This window comes from Toxotes jaculatrix, chromosome 14, assembly GCF_017976425.1.
Source record: "Toxotes jaculatrix isolate fToxJac2 chromosome 14, fToxJac2.pri, whole genome shotgun sequence".
Taxonomy (NCBI): domain Eukaryota; kingdom Metazoa; phylum Chordata; class Actinopteri; family Toxotidae; genus Toxotes; species Toxotes jaculatrix.
The window spans coordinates 11,841,618-11,859,461 of NC_054407.1; the positions used below are offsets into that span (position 1 = coordinate 11,841,618).

General features: G+C 41.6%; 1 protein-coding gene across 1 annotated transcript in view; it reads left to right on the plus strand.

The window, feature by feature from the left end:
- The window catches only part of LOC121193265 (neurocan core protein-like), a 32,379-nt gene extending 15,162 nt beyond the window's left edge, over positions 1-17,217 (plus strand). Inside the window, exons 11-19 of the mRNA XM_041055492.1 lie at positions 330-1,526; positions 5,371-5,487; positions 9,618-9,731; positions 12,109-12,160; positions 12,379-12,485; positions 12,878-12,960; positions 13,463-13,607; positions 14,776-14,958; positions 17,099-17,217. Coding sequence (XP_040911426.1) covers positions 330-1,526; positions 5,371-5,487; positions 9,618-9,731; positions 12,109-12,160; positions 12,379-12,485; positions 12,878-12,960; positions 13,463-13,607; positions 14,776-14,958; positions 17,099-17,217 — 2,117 coding nt within the window. The remainder of the gene's footprint in view (positions 1-329; positions 1,527-5,370; positions 5,488-9,617; positions 9,732-12,108; positions 12,161-12,378; positions 12,486-12,877; positions 12,961-13,462; positions 13,608-14,775; positions 14,959-17,098) is intronic.
- The last annotated feature ends 627 nt before the right edge of the window (positions 17,218-17,844 follow it).

The following is a 17,844-nucleotide window of genomic DNA, read 5'->3' on the forward strand; positions in this document are numbered from 1 at the left end:
CTGTGGAGGGAAATGTTCAGCACTATTCCAGCCTTTTCTTTAAATGTTTTTCTTCACAGTATCCACAGAGCTTCGTTTGCTAGCGATTATAATATTGAAGTATAGACAGTGCTGGTACAGCGATAGAGAAAAACAGCTCATGAATAGCTCCAACAGCTTCGAAGTGTTTGTTTTGTCTCCCTTGGCAAGACAGAGAGAATCCATAAGATGATTTTCTCTTTGTTTCTTCACTTGTGGCTTTGTCTTTTGCACTTTTCTCTCTGTCTGCAGTAATTGCACCCCTGACTTCCCTCGTTCTTTTCTTTGTGTTTGTTTTATGCCCTCTGCAGGTTTGTTTTCTTGGGGAAGTTCGTGGTTCAGCAGTCCCTCAGGGGAGAACGCTACACCAGCCAGTGAAGACTCACCCACTCGTCTGGCATCTTCTTTGGCCGCCTCCGGTATTCCTATGACTACAGAGAGCATCAAGAGCTGGGAGAATTCAGAGACCCACACGTCCACTGCCTCCAGCTCTGCACCTGAAATCACCTCATCCAGCGGGGATACCTGGGTCCGTGTTGAAGCAGAGACCACAACCCAGCCGGCTGACAAGAGGGAAGAGACAGTGACCTCCAGAGCAAGCGGTAGAGGCAGAGGGAGGGGGAAGAAGAACAGAGGAGAGGACAGGAATAGAGGAGAAGAGAAAGAGAGAGGAGAGGAGAAGGGGAAAGGGGAAGATGAGGGGAGTGGAGAAATCACCGGCGTAGAGGCAAAAGGGGAGATACAAGTCTCACGACGACCAGTTGGAACAAGTAAACCAAGAGAAAGATCCAGAGAAAGATCAAGAGAGAGGGGTCACAGGAAAGGACAGTCCACCACCGCCACCACCACAACTACCACTACCACTGATAGTCCTCTGGAGGCCACAGTGATGACTACAACTGGGTCAGAAAGTGCTGACATTTCCACGTTCAAATCCTTGTCTGCTCTACCAGCTGAAACCCCATCTCCATCTATCTCACCAGACCCAGATCAAACACTGTCCTCATCTCCATCCCCATCCCCATCATCCTCACCAACCCCGTCCGTCTCAACGTTTATGCCCTTTTCTCAATCATCGCCATCTCAGTCACTGTTTGAATCTCAATCTTCCTCCCCATCCCCGACTCTTTCCTCTTCCTCCTCCCCCTCTCCATCCACTTCCTTACCTTCATCAACTCCCCAAACCCCATCCTTCTCACCCTCATCATCATCGTCACTCTCTTTCCATTCCACCTCTCAAATGGTTGGATCAGGAGATCCATCTCCATCTCCTTACTCAGACAACCAGGACAGCTCCACTAACCCCCTAACATCTCTTCACTGGGTCCCAGTGGAAAAAGCAGGTCTGAACAGTTCTCTGGATTATCCTCCATTACTGTCGGGGCCCCCTGATGAAGAGGAGCCCGCTTGGTCTCACGCTGTGGGCTCAGGGGCCCTGTTACCTGGCAACATGGAGGAGGAGAGCAGCAGAGGCTCTAATGTCAGTACCATAACTCTGGGCCCAACAAGTAAGAACTGTTTGTTTGTTTTGAGATGTCTGTTATCACACTTCCACTCTGATCATAGACTTTATTTTATTTGGTGTGTATCCATATATCTGTATGTTCATTGTAATTAGTCATGGATTTTGTTATAATTCCACAGAAACTATTTTAATTGAACATTTAATTCTTATATATATATATATATATATATATATATATATATATATATATATATATATATATATATATATATATATATATTTTAATATATTTAATTTAAAAACAGGGCAACAGCACAATAAAACACAGACAACAGTCAGACCATCGTTCAGGTTTTAAACAAATTCCCAGGTTAATTCAATTCATTTGGAAAAGAAAACTTTAGGCAAAGTGTAAAATTATTACCCAGACTGTCCATATCTGGTTCATCTTAGGTGCTATGAGGGAATACTACCAACATTTTTGGTGCACTCACTTTTCTCAGAATAAAGTGCTTCAGATATTCTGGCTTGTTTATAACCAGTGTTCAGCAGTGTCTGGCATAACTTTGGCAGTAATCAGTAGATTAGAGTTTTTACATAAATAAACCCAATAATACTTTGCTACTTTGACACTCATTCTTTCCTGTCTGGTACTAATTTTGTCTCTGTGCATTGAGAGGCCAGACTTATTCTGTTACCCGTTAGCATGGCACAGGGACTGGAGGTGTTGGGCAGTGGCTAGGATTCGCCTAAAGAGGAGAAATGCATTATTTGCAGTAATTTGAGCAAAGCTAGCGTTAGCTCTTGATGGTCAGTAAACACTTCAAAATCGTAACATTAGGCCGGTTTTATGTTTTTATACGTGTCAAGCACAGAATATGTGAGGGTATGTATGTATGTGTGGGTGTAGAGACACTGGGGGTGTTTAAGGGCTTTGACAGAGCTGAACTGAGCAATCAAATGTAACAACCAGTAACTAATTACGCTTGCTGCACTTGCATAATTAGCAGAGTAATCCTTTGCTTTTTTTTATGTGAAACATTAATGAGTAACTGATTACAATTACATCTTCTAAATTACTTGCCGAACAGTCTTTAAGGTTAGCGGTCTGACTACTGGTGTTTCTTCCTCTGCCACTTCTTGTCCTTGATTCCTTAATCTCAGGAATTACTTTGGTAACACTGTCATCATAACCAACAGAAATGTTAACGAGAACGATGAAAATAAGATCCCAGCTGTAAAAGAATCGAGTTATCCCTTAATACTGTCTTTTCATTTCCCTTCCCCTGACCTCTCAACTGGCTTATTTATTCAAAAGATTCAGTGTGTATTCCCTGGCTACATGCCTTTTATTCCCACCAGAAGCGGAGATCACTTCCCCGCCACCATACACAGTCTGTTGATTAAGTCTGCAGCACCGTATATCTCAGTGAAGCTCCTGGCTGGCCACCTGGTTTATTTTTTGCTTGATAATGAGAGCACATACAGGAAACATCCTATCACCTGGCGTTTGAAAACCCCCACGGACATCATGCTATCACACATTTCTATGGTGATTTATTTTGCTCCCTTTGAAAGCGGCTTGTGTCTGAAGCAGGCATGGTTGAGCTGCCTGCCTGGGGTGTGAGGAGTCTGAGGATGGTAAACAGCTGTAAACTGTATCGACAAGAAGCCGAGGGCAACCATCTGGACTGCTGGTGTACAGTATGAGGGTTGATTGATTGACTGAGAGACCCTGGAGGCATGCAGGCAGAGGGCCATAAACACACAAACACGCTGATATCTTTGCTACACAAACAGAAGAGGTGGATGGATACGCTTACAGGAGATTGGACCAGAGTAATGGCTTTCAGCTTACATCTCTCTCACTCACATGTACACACTCTCATCTCCTGTTCAGTCCCTTGTGGTTGGGTTTCATGGTGTTGGTCTGTACTTGCTCTCCCGACTAGATCACAGAGCATTTCATCAGTTAGTTCAATCAGTGAGAGAGGGAAAAAAAAGAGGGAGGGGCTCAAGCTGGATTCAAGGACCTTCAGCAACAAAGCACATTTTTCTCAAATATGACAAAAACACAACGCCATAAAGTTTCTTTCCACCATTTGATCTTTCTAAACAGATTTGTTTCTTCAGACTTTCTGTAACATTTAAACTGCAGACAGTTTCTTTGTCTGCTTTCTTCCTCTTTGCACTCTTCTACCCTCACTGAAATGCCAAACATAATTTGTCAGATTTAAACTGCTTATCTAAAAATCACATGTCCAAAGTAAACTGTATTTCCACTGAGTCTGTAGCTGCAATTACTCATAGCAATGGCTATGTGTGATGTGTAGATTAATACTTTCAGGTATCCCAGAGCTGCTGCAAAGTATCATCCCCTAACTGTCCTATCTCTGTAAACTTATTAGTTGGATTTTGCTGTTGCCAGCTTATTGTTGTTGTTGTTTGTGCCAGTGGTGTCAGCTGCTGTGCAGAGCGAGGGACAGTCCACTCCTTCTACGGACTATTGATTTTTCTGCACCACTCGCTTTAATGAACAGCCAATCGCACAAGGTTTATCTTTCACACATACGGGCACACACACACACACACACACACACACACACTGTAGTAAATCTGCTTGTCATAACAGTTTATATTTGTCAAGGCGTGCCATGACCTTGACTGATGCAGAGGGTGCAAGTGCACATTGGGTCTGACCGCTGTACATTAAATGAAATGCATGGCTGGTTTTAGCACCTGACTTCAGCAGAATTCAAAACATGAGCTGGGAGGATTGGCTCGCAAAATTTTATCATAAATCTATAGAGCTGAAGCTATTGAGAAATCTTACTCTGTGCTGGAATCCTTGTGATTGAAAACTCTCAATCTTTTTCTTGTCCCTGAACATTTATTTTGTCCAACACAGCAACCGGCATAACGACAGTAATTCAGATGATGTGAGCTTGAGATGTCTGCTTCTGGTTAGTTATTGGACAGGATCAGCCTCAGGGCTAATCATAGCCAAGGTATTGATTTTCGCTCATCGTACCGTGTAAACACAAACACACACACACACACACACACACACACAGTCAACCTCACACACCACCTCCTCCTAAGCAGTCCGCAGTGTCACAGAGAGATCTGGCAGAACAAAGACTCCCACAGCCGAGCTTTTGCGGCCAGGATGAACGAGTGGTGGTTTTCAAAGACCTTAAGTTGCTATAATGAGCGGCTCAGGGGAGAAACACGTGGTGGTGTGTCAATTGATATGGAAATTTGTAATTGTGGAAGGAGACCACACACACGCACACATTTAGGGGGTGAATAGCGGGGCCAAGGCGCTCAGCGGGAGGTCCGCTCATTTCTGTTGAGGATTGCTAATGTCTGAAGTTCTCACGCTGCCCACTACGCTCGGTGGAGTGAGCCAAGGCTCGCTTTCCATATGGTAACCATGACAACTGTGGCTGTGAGTGGATGGCGAGGTTGAGGCTCTCTGGCTTCTGATCCCTTTGAAAAGAGACAGAGTGTGAAATGGATATGCATGTGTTGTAACTGCTGGTTTTTTAGCTGAGCTGCAATGATGGAAAATTAGGGTGGCATGCTTTTTTTTGTTTGTTTAGCTTTTTCTCTCTGAGTCATACATTGATTTTTATTTTTATCCAAAATCCAACCAGTGGTGAGGGAAATTGGTGTTTAAGTTGTCCAACTTTAGAGGGTCACCATGGGAAGAAATATGTTTAAGCTTTATTCAGCCTGTGAGCTCGGATACATGTTTTATCCTTGCCAAAATGAATCACATTTACAAACAGAGAAAAGCAGTACACTTTAGTGAATCACTAATTAAGTCCCTTCTTTTGAATCCCTATATTCCCCCTTCACCCCCATCCGTCTGTCTCTTTTAGTCGAGGTGGAGCCCTGCGTGACAAACCCATGTCTACACGGAGGAAAGTGCCTTCCTCAGGGAACAGGCTACAGCTGCTACTGCCCACAAGGATACACTGGGGAGAACTGTGAGATTGGTGAGTGATGCTCAAACACACACATCCTACACAAACACACACACACATCCCACACAAACGCACACACACGCTGGCATAATGAAGCCAGCTCTGCGTCTGTCTGTACATATTGACGTAAGGCTCTTCAACGGCCTATTGGCAGGTCAAAGGCTGAGCTGTCCGTCACAGTGAGGGAGGAGGTTGAATAGAGGCTGGGGTCAAAGGTTAGGTTTGAACTGTCAGAGAAGGGTGATGGTAATGGTCCCTCAAGGTCAAACTCTAGTAGCTTTCACTGGCAAGATTTTCTTCTTCACAGATAAAAATTCCTGGCTAAAGTAATGTCATGTAGTGAAGATGCTGATTTCACGTACAAATAGATCTGCTTCTGTGACACTGGCAGCCCTCAGCAATTCTCTAACTGGCGATTAACACCCAAAGACATCATTAAAGTCACTTTTTAAGCTGATTTGATTCCTTGTCCCCAGAAAAAAATGCCTAAAGGTTTTGGAATCAAATCAAGGCCTCACTTAGTTTCATCGTGGCTAAAAAAAAAAAAGAAAGAAAGAAAGAAAGAAAGAAAAAAGAAAAAGAAGATCAATGGCGGAAATCCCAGATTCAAATCAGCACCAAAAACTAATCAATTATTCCCCAGCAGAAGGACTTTCTGCACCCTGAACTTCATGGAAATCCATTCATAGGATTTGATGAAACTAAGAAACAAAGAGTGGAGAAAACACAAGCTTCTTGGCCGAGGTATAAAGATGGCTCTCTGTTATTTGTAATAATACCCTCAGAGGTTTGACAGATTACAGAGATTAGACGTACTTTATTGGAGGAAGGACAAGGTCAGGACCACACAAAAACAAGTGAGGGTGACATGCACGAGCTGTACGACCTGACACTATCTAAATTCAAAATCTTACTGATCAGTCCTTTGTCTACATGTAATTTCCTCTCTCACACAGAACTCCCCATTGTCTTTGGCAATGACAAGATCAGGTCTCAATTATACTTCTTTCAGTGTCACTGTATTATGGTGTATTGGTATCAGAAAGTGAGACGTGATTCCGTTCCTTCAAGGTTAAACTATACATCCACAGTGTAGAGTCTGACGCTCACAAAGCTCCAGATGTTGTTACTGTCCCAAATCCATGCTAAAAAATAAAGCATACCAAAATCTATTTTTGAGCATGCTGTTGATGGACACTACTCTCCCACAATGCCGTGCACAGAGGAAATGGAGGGGCTGCTCACAGCTGAAAAAGATGACGATAAATTGTGGATAGCAGATGGTTTTTATTGATATCTTTCATGCTTTGCAATGACTGTTAATCAGGTATTAAAATTTCATCCTGTTTGTTATTAATATGTCTTAAACATATTAACTTGATGAATATTGACTTTACATATTGACTTGATGAAGTCTGCAGGAAATTTGATAAAAACCTAGGCTTTTTACAATTGCTGGCAATTTTGAAGAGCAAGGATAAGGGCTGCATTATATTGGATATACAGGATTTTTTTTGCATCAGTGTGTTGAACACATTGATGATACTGTAAATATATATAATGTACACTGATATTGTAATAGAAGATTCTGTACATCCATCCTTTTGTCCCACTTCTCAAACTAAGCTGGTTCCCAAATATAGTTCGATTTTTAGAATAGGTGCTTATGAAATTCGCTGTAATCCCCTACGTCCCAAAGCAGACACGAGAACTACCTTTGCAGAGGTACTGTGACACTTTGACACAGAGGTATAAATTTGCCTTGAGGGTCCTAATTTGTTCCATAACACATGCTCAGCTCATTAGGCAGCTATTCCTCAAGGTACTGACCAGTTTATGAATAAATGATCCACACAGAGTAACATACTTATCGGTATTCATGGTCCCACTCGGACTGTGGACACCTTCGTTCTACCTGAGTTTTGTCTGTTGTTCAGTGTCACAGAAAGACGGACAGACAGGCAGTCAAACTGACAGCCAGCAGCGGATGCGTGGGTATGTTGGAAGGCTTTGTTATGGATTTGCGGAATTTGCAGTATTATCTCTCTGAGGAGCAGCTTCCCCTCTGCATAATGGATGAGAGGAACGAGGGGATCAGACTTTTTCTATTGAACAACAAAGAGCTGGACTGATTTTCATGGGGAGGGAGAATTGGTGGTGTGTGTTTAGCTGTGAACTACTACATCTCAAGGGGATATTTCACATTTACAATGACAATTTTTACAATTTTTTACATTATTTCAACCATTAAACATTTAGTTTTATAAAGGATCTGAGATCTGAGTCACTACATGTTCCTGGGGAGCTACTTTCTTCAGTTATATTTTAAAAAATGAAATGAATGTTAAAAAAAAAAAAAAAAAACTCAGCCTCTGCTTTTTTGACTAATTAAACACACTAATGTGTGATTTTCAGATGAATTTTCCTTTGCCTAAACCACCAGAAGATTATCTGGCTGGGTTGAACCCACACTGTTTAATTTAATCTATAATAAATGCCAGTCTGAGCTTGGTACACTTATGATTAAAATTACTAATGCTCGATTCATATTATAAGAGTTTTTTGACTTTTTTCACCATAGTGTAGTAAGTTTGAAATAGATCTACATTGTGTTTTCTCCCCCAGTTTTATTCCAAGTGATTTAAGCCAATGAACCCTGTTGTCAAAGAAAACTATTTTTCAATAAGAAAAGTAACATTTGAAAAACTTTCAGGCTACTGTTGCTCTTAAACTAATATTTGATCTAACAGACAAACAACATTGTTTGATTGATCACAGCTTTGAGCCTCTTGGAAGAGGAAAAAAATCTTACAAGAGAACACATTAGCACAAATCTTTGGTTTCAGTCTCTAAAAAAACAGCCTCATTTTCCACCATCCTTCTTAAAAGAGCTGCCACCACTATAAACAGATAAACAACCTCTGTTTGTCAGATTAAAGTTAGATCAAACCTAAAACTCTTTGATGCCACTGAAAAAAGCTGAAGTCAAAGCTGTGAAAATTATATCAAAAAGAAAAAAGATTAAAAAACAATCTTATTAGTCTCACACTAGTGCCCTGCAATAAACAGCACTTTATTGACAAACCCCAATTTAGTTCAGAACGGCCAACCTTCAGCGTGTCTCCTGAGGACAGTCTGAAATATGAACGTCTTGTGTGAGGCTAAAGGTCATTCTAGTTTGATCTGTCTGACACATTTACAGCAGCTCTTCACAGCCACTGACCTTTTTCAGTGTTCAGCTTTTTGCTTGAAACTAAGTAACCCTTAAGATCTGAGGAAATACTCTGAAGTAAGTTAAAAACTTGTAAGTCGCTTTCTCTCTGTCTGCACTCTCGCTGTGAGTTTTAATAGATTTCTGCAGTCCTGGGGTATATCTGTTATTCTGGGTCCAAAAAAAACCCCACAGTGGGGAAAGAAGATTACATGCCCTCCATTTACAATGATAAAGTGAAGCTTTATTGATCCCTGTAGAGAAATGTTCCTTTTGCCTGCCACAGAGAGGTTAGAGAGCACAGTTAGCTGCAGAGCTGCAGCCCTGGAGCTGGTAGCGGATCTGTTGTTGCTTAAGGCCTCTTCAGCAAGGTGGACATCTGCCAAAATGGGGGCCCGAACCCGGGCCAGTTTCAGCCTTTCGGCCCACTTGTCCACCAAATTTATGTCTGCACTTCAACATCTTTAAAGGAAAAAGCAAATGCGGTGTGCAGAGTGCTGCTTCTGCCTCACGCAGCGTTCTGTAAATGGAGACAATGAACAGGAGACAAAAGAAGAGATTAGACATACATCAAGTCAAACTTAAGCTCTGTAAACGCATAAAGAAGGATGTAGTAACACTTGAAAGGCTTTTAGAGCGTCTTCCTCTGTGAGAGAATGAGGACAAATAAGGAATGTAAAGGGGATTACATTGTCTGTATTCTCCTCGTACCCTGTTTGAATTATGATACTGTACGCACCAGCGTGCACACATTTAGCAGTTTAAACCAGGACTAATGACCAGCTCTTCTTGTGTCAGTACTTTAACGCCCACACAGTATTTTTTTTCCCTCTTCATGAACAGCCTCGCTTCAGCAGAAAACATCCTTTTAGTTTGAACCCTAATGAGATCTGCAACCTGTCTGTTCTCACCGCTTTTTTCCTCCTCACAGATGTTGATGACTGCCAGTCTGAACCATGTGAAAATGGAGGCACTTGCGTCGACAAGATTGATTCATTTCTCTGCCTTTGCCTGCCCAGCTACGGAGGAGACACATGTGAGAAAGGTGAGAGGGAGAACGCCGTGCACATACACACGGATAAGGAACAGATGACTGCAAGCTATGTGAGGGGGATTATTATGAGTTACGTTATCGGACTGTGTAGCGCCAACAAATTCAGAACATTGTTGTGTGTGCAGCCACAGTGGTGAACTTATTAAGATTCCCAGCAGTCTGATACCAGCATTAAAAAGGTGCTGGTGGAAATAATCCTGATCAGTGTGCAGCGTCTGTTACTGCACTATGTCATAATACAATATCACAAGGCTGCATCTCTTTGCAGCTATCAGACAGTGTATCTATGAGTCACAGGCTGCGGGGTGATGGATACCGACTGAAAATATACACTCAATTTTTCCGAGTATCAGTTACTATTTGCTCATTTTTTTGTCAGCATCTCTACATATACGCATACATTCCCACTCGATTATGTGTTAGGTAGTACCATCAAAAACACAATTTTACTGTGTTTGCTGTGATAGTAATGCTGTTTTTATGGTTCCAGATTATTGCTGTAACTGTGTTATGTGCTGTTTGTAGATTATGACCGTGCCCTGTGGAGTTTTCTTGTAAACAAACAACAGTTATGTTTGCGTTCAGTTTCTTCCCAAAAATTGGGTGCATAGTTGAGGTCTAACAACATGTCGATTGTGTTTTCTTTCTCTCAGGACATTTGCAATACAGCTTCTTTGAATGTTTTGAATAATGCATTATTTACAGCCGTGTTTGCTGGCATGCTTTTGTTGCTGCACTTCTTTGCATGTTACTGCCACCACCTGTCGATCACCAGGATAGTGTGAAATTGGCGGCAGGAATGTGTGCCCACCCGTGTGAATGTAAAAACAGGGGCCAACAAAAACAGGGACCCACTCTAACTGTTACTGAGTTATAAACTAATATGGAGCTGATTGAAGCAGGCCAGCAAATCTTGTTTATATGGGACTTTTCAAAATAGAGGTTGAAATGGTGTTTTATAGGGAGTAGAAACTTGGAAAGAGGGTGATAAAAGAGACTGAGAAGACATTATATAAAAAAAGCAGATTTAAATTGGCAATTCACAACATGTATAACATCAAGACAAAGGCAAACAAAACAAATAGGTTTTAAGATCATTTTATTTTTTTGAGTTTTGGTTTGATATCTTGGGAAATATCTCATTTGTTTTCTTGCTGAGAGTTTACAAGATACAGCAAGTTAGCAGATTAGACTATGGTAGCTTAGAACAGAACCAGGTTAGCTGTTTCCCTCTGTTTCCAGTCTTTATGCTAAGCTACATCAGGCAAATGAGCAAGTAAATAACTGAGGATGGAGAGGCAGAGAAACAGGCTATGGAAAACAAGAAGGCGGATGTGAAGCTCTGTGGCTAAATATAAACCAAGCTAGCAATGAATTGGCTGAGTAAAAAACAGTTTGATGCAAGCGCTCAAATATCGAAATAGGCAAATCAGGATCTGTGTTAGGTAATCAGGCAGCTATCAGCCCACAAATACTAGGTTGGCAATCCATGATACAACAAAAAGGAGGCAGTCTAGTCTCATGAGCACATGCAGAGTGAACAATAAACACAGAGGCAAGATTCACATGCATGTCTATGTGGTACGTGGCACTAATCACCCCCCATACCACACACTCAAACCCACGTGCATACATGAACACAAGTGCTGTTTCATCACCTCACTGGTTTTAGCCACCTCCAGCTCCAGATCTGTCCTCCCTATGTGTGTCTGTGTTTGTTTGTTCTTCTATCTTTGTGAGGACCAGTTTGAGCAAAAGATCTTACAGAGTGATGATATTTTGGGAAACTGAGGATATTTTGGCTCGTTCTTTCTTCCTGACACACCACCAAAGAGCAGTGTTAAGGCTTGGCTTTAGGGTTCAAGTTAGTATCAGGTTTAGGTTTAGGTTAGTATTGGGGTTAGACATTTACTTGTATTGGTTAAGGTTAGGTTAGGGTAAGGGGCAAGGGAATGCATCATGTCAATGAGTGTCCTCACAAAGATACAAGTGTGTGTGTGTGTAATGAGGATTAATGAATTTCTAACCTTTGCAGTTACAAATGAATCCACAGGCCTTGGTGTTATTAATGAATACTAATAGTGCAGAGAGAGGGCCACATGTGCAGTGAATTGAAAATGAGCCTGTATAATTACAGTTCATGTATTTAGCCTCTCAAGATGCCAAAGCCATATATTTTAGTCTTTATTTGCCAAATGAGATAGAATGCTCAGTAAAAAAAAAAAGCAGATGGTTCTTCTGCTCCCATCTTAGACAGACTACTTTATCTGTCTCCATGTTCCTGCGCTTAACTATGCTTTTACGTGCCCTTCAAGGAATAATTTTAGCTTCTGTCTTTTCCCTTCTTCCTTTCTCTTCCTTTTTACAGACATAGAAGGCTGCGAGCATGGCTGGAGGAAGTTCCATGGCCACTGCTACAGGTAGGAGCAATGAAAAACTGGCTGTACTGTGAAAATAAATTGAGTCACAATATATTTACCTGCGACCACAGGTGCCTCATCTATCTGCCTTACTTCTTTATACCCTTGAGTTATCCGTGACATACTTACCGCTGCGCTCTGTACCATTTAAACTTGTCTTGCTGCATAATGTATGACATATGTATGTTCATGTTCACTTTAACTGTGTTGGTCCACAGGTACTTCACCCACAGACACACCTGGGAGGATGCAGAGAAAGACTGCAGAGAGCACAGCGCCCACCTCAGCAGCATCATCTCCGCTACAGAGCAGGAGTTTATCAATGGTACATCTGTATTTCTGTTGCTTTGGGCTGTGTTTTGGTAGTAACCTTCAAGAAAAGAGTAACAACAAAAACAAATGACATAAATTAAATCCAATATGAGACCTGTGCATTCAGAAACAAAAAATATAAAATGAAATTAAATAGTTCTGTTAATGTAACTTATCTTCATAGTTGTCTTGATTCATTGATTTATAGTATGATGCAGGGAGAGTGCGAAAGACAAAAAAGTGATGTGTACATGTAATGATAGAGAAAAAAGCTGATAGAATGGACAATATGGAAAAGGGCAGATAGACTGAGATATACTGTACACCAGTGGGTGTGTAAGTACGTGTGGGGATTTCACTGTGTAATTAGGTCAAAGAATGAAATTGTACTGGTGCTTTTTCCAGGTCTGGGTCATGACAACGCCTGGATCGGACTGAATGACCGCACAGTGGAGGAGGACTTTCAGTGGACTGACGGAAATGATCTGGTTAGTGATCAGTTTTCAGTCGTGCTGCAATATGAGAACCGTCAACTCCAGTTTTAAAGGCCCTGGAAATCTTCAAATCACAAAAAGTAAACATAACATTCATGACGAAATAAGCAACAATCAAAGGTAAAAGAAAACACTCTTATTTATTATTGATTAAGAGTTTAACAAATGTGCATCCTCAGTGTGTGGTTTGATTGGATTTGACAAACAGCAGTTAGAAGAAATCTCTCGTGAAATAGCCAAAACTGTTCTAACTTTGGCAGAAAATGTATTCATAACGCACCCTGCGGCTTCTGATGAGCCTCATTTGAAAGTAGAACTGTGTCCCCATTCATGTGCAAAATCTCATTTGTAATCTTACAGTTGGCATTAATCAGAAAACACTAGCGTTCGTCTTTTCTTTTTACAAAAAAGGAAGAAAAGGTTGAGGATTTCCAGAGTGATAACGCTGACAAATGAAATGAAATGCGGCAGAACCGTGTTGCTTGCTGTTGTGCAGGTATACGAGAACTGGAGGGAGAGCCAGCCGGATAACTTCTTCGCAGGCGGCGAGGACTGCGTGGTGACCATTGCCCATGAGGATGGCAAGTGGAACGACGTGCCCTGCAACTACAACCTGCCCTACATCTGCAAGAAAGGCACAGGTACTGTAATACTGCTGGACTGACTGCAACCAAAACGGTTAGCCCCTGCTCCTTTAGCATCATTAAAAATGTGCAAATAAACAATAACTTTCTGTCCTTCCCTGTTTGGCAAATTCAAGTACAGCATGACTCAAAGCTTAATAATCATTTTATCTGGAGAGATTTTTGCTGTCTCCATGCAATTTACTTGCTTGTGTGCTGCTCGCTGACCAGCTGGCTCCCTGTTAGTCATCAGTGCTCATCACCGTCATCAGTTCTTGTGCTCTTTATGTTGAAAAGATTTCTTCCTCACCAAGCGTCAGGAATTGCTCAGACTTCAGTTGAGCTGTTTTACATCACTCACACTTTTATTCAGTTAAAGGTCAAAACCGCAGATGCTCCAAAAAATTAACGACAAATCCAAACTTAAGTGAAGATTGTGATTCAGTCTTGAACCTGTATTGATTTTTGAGAGCAATATCAATCTCAGTCTTCCACTTATTGCTATTTCTCTCTCCTCTGGGCTCACTTACACTTTGTCCAGGCAGCAGAACTGTAGTTGCAGTTATTGCCAATTACTGCCTTGTTCGCAAATAGGATCTGAAATTCCTCAGAGTCCTTTCGCCAGGTTTTCTTAATACTCACCCACGCCTCCCCTCAGTGGCCCGACTTGGCCAGGTCCAAGCGTGAGCACAGTGAAATCTTACAGGATCCAAAGAGAGCTAAAGACGGGGACCTGCTGTGGACAAAGTGGATGGACAAGAGGAGTTAGGAGAGGAAGGTGAAAGATGGAGGAGGACAGTGAGAAAAGGATTAAGTAGTTAGAGAGTGTTTGTTTGTCTGGCTGTGGTCTCATGGCTCTGTGGTTTGGCTGTATTCCCTGTCTACTGCAGAGACCCATTACCTCCCTCTGGCCTCACCACAGCTCAGTTCAACAATTAGACACAGCAACAATGCTGCCATCTACAGGCAACACACACCTGTAAAGTTTTTTTTCTACATACAAATATGAACTGTGCCCTCGCGTTTGTACATTAGTAAAAGAAGCATTAAGTGGAAGTAGAGACTAACATGAAGTCATTGACTCTTGGCACCATATACGACTCTGGATTAATGTGAAACAGATATTGGACACTTACAAACCTTTATCTATATGATTTATGCGGTTTAATTGAATTATTTTCGGCAGTGTTGTGTGGGACTCCGCCCACAGTGGAGAACGCCCACTTGATAGGTCGCCGGAGGTCACACTATGACATCCATTCAGTGGTGCGCTACCAGTGCTCTGAGGGCTTCTACCAGCGCCACATCCCCACCGCTCGCTGCCGGGCTGATGGGAGCTGGGAGAGACCCAGGATCATCTGCACAAAGTGTGAGTGTTCAGTGTCTATTTGGAATCATGTAAAGGTAAAGTTAGTCTTTACCTTTAAAAAAGGTAAAGTCAGTCTTAACCTTTACATGATGTACCATGTTGTGGTTTTGTTCCTATTCTGCCCCCAATTCTAAACCTTCTGCCAGACTTCCACTGGAAATAATTAGTTGTTTTTAATTTGCTTTCTAGTTTATCATCTTTAAGCTATATCCAGATCAACATACAATACACTTAAAGAAGAAGTGAAATAGGATTCATTTTTTTAAGTGACTGAAATTCCAGTCAACTCAACTTAAAGAGTGCAAATGAAGGGTGCCCCTGAGCCTATAGGGGTTAGGGCACCGACCAAGAACTGCAATATCCCTGGTTCAAGTCTGGCTGAAGACCTCTGTTAAATGTAATTCCACATCTCTCTCTCCCTTAATTTCCTGTCATCTTTCTACTGTCAGCTCACTGATAAAAGCATAAAAATGTAGGGTTCACGAATAAATCCTCCAGGCCAACACATCGGCTCTTATTAGGTTATAGCAAATATGTTGTTTTTGGTGTATACTCTCACCAAGCAGTTTATTAGGAACACCAGTACAGCTGCTTATTCATGCATTTATCCAATCAGCCGATCATGTGGCAGCAGACACAGGAGTTTCAGTTAATCAGACATCAGAAATGGGAGAAAATGTGATGACTTTGACCATGGCATGATTGTTGGTGACGGACAGGTTTGAATTTTTCTGAAACTGCTGATCTCCTGGGATTTTCACAGACAACAGTCTCTAGAGTTTAACTCAGAATGGTGCCAAAAACAAAAAAAAACATCTAGTGAGCAGCAGTTCTTGTTGATGAAAGAGGTCAGGGGAGAATGGCTAGACTGATTTGAACAGACAGTAATGGTAACTCAGATGACCACTCTTTACAACTGCGATGAGCAGAAAAGCCTCTCAGAATGCACAACACATTGAACATAGAGGCAGATGAACTACAACAGCAGAAGACCAAGTCTGGTTCCACTCCTGTCAGCCAAGAACAGAAATCTGAGACTGCAATGGGCACAGGCTGGACTACCAAAACTGGACAGTCGAGGAAAATGTAGCCTGGTCAGATGAATTTGGATTTCTGCTGAGGCTGCAGATGGTAGGGTCAGAATTTGGCATCAACAGCATGAATACATGGACTCAACCTGCCTTGTGTCAACAATCCAGGCTGTTGCTGGTGGTGTAATGTTCTGAGGAATGTTTCTTGGCTCACTTTGGACCCTTTAAATCCAATCAATCATCATTTGAGTGCCACAGCGTGCTCATCTGAATATTGTCGCTGACCATGTGCATCCCTTTATGGCCACATCATCTTCTAATGGCTGCTTCCAGCATGATAATGCATCATATCACAAAGTCGCCTCAAACTGATTTCATGAACATGACGATGTGTCAGACCTGAATCCAGTAGAACACCTTTGGGATGTGGAGATTCGCAGCAAGAACGTGGCACTGACAAATCTGCAGAAATAATGAGATGCAATCACGTCAACACGGACAAGAATATCAAAAGTTTCCAACATCTTGTTGAATCCATGCCACAAAGACCTGAAGATGTTTTGAGAGCAAAGGGAGGAACAAGCCAGGATTAGTATGGTGTTCCTAATTACGTTCTTAGTCAGTGTGTGTCAGCTGACTAGCTAGAAATTGCAGTAATAATATGTTTGAGGTCATTTAGAAAACTGTGTTGCCATTACATAGTTTGTCACTAAATACATTGGTCAAAATGCTACAAAAAAACTTATTCAACAAAAAATATTTTTAGTTGTCTTAAGTTTAAAAAGATGAACATCTGCCAGTTTATTGCTTTTTTTTTTTTTTAATTCATGTCAGCATCAGCCTCAAAGGAACAGACTACAGTGCAAACATAAGGTCCCTTAAAATATGAAAAATAAATGATGTAGAAACATGCAAAGTAAAGATAAGAGTAGTTAGCAGATAGCAAGATATAAAAATATAAACTGATTTTGTTAAGTAGGGGATTTAATTCACTGGGTGCAACAAGAATGTAATCCTACAAAATAAGAGCTGTGTCGTGTACCTACAGTACTACAGCATGCATACAACATACAACAAGATAAACATATTTGTTTCCTTCTACTTTTTAGCCCGGCGATCACACCGGTACAGGCGCCACCACCACAATCAGCACCACGAACGCCGCAACCACAGGAGACATGGAGGAGAGGGACACAAGGCCAGAGAGGCTGCACACAGCTACTACTGAACCAAATAACACAACGTCTGCAATGCCTAGGTGCTAACCATGGCCCATAAAGAAAGACAGTAGTCCACATCACTCCCACTTTCCTTCCTGCTTCTAACCATGCTCTCTGTTTAGCTGGATGAATAAGGTTTTCTTACTCTAACATAACATAGAGTTTATCTCCATAGTCCCGTCACTGAGTTTGGGTGTTTTGATGCCTCTTTTTGTTTTCACCCCGCTTTCTTTAACCGAGGTCCATGCGAACACTAACTCTGACACTAACTCTTATTAACACCCTCCCTCCCAAACAGCAAATCCTTCACCTGTCTATGACCTGCAGCCCTCTCTTGGTCTGTCGGGCTGACAACAGTGTGTGAGCATGTGTGAGTGTATGCATGTAAGAGAGAGACTTAGAGATGTGCTGAGTCTTTTTTTTTTTTTTTTTTTTTTTGGTAAAACTTTGCTTGTTCTACATGAAAAACGACTCATCCTAGTATTCTGTTTACAAAGCACAGATGTAATTGATGCGAGATAGCATTCAGTCCTTGGTAACCCTCAGCTTTTTGTATGTGTACTTTAGATGTTACTTTTTTCCATAGAGTACCTGAATAGCTGTCTTAACCGACCAACATGCTTTTTTCTGATATT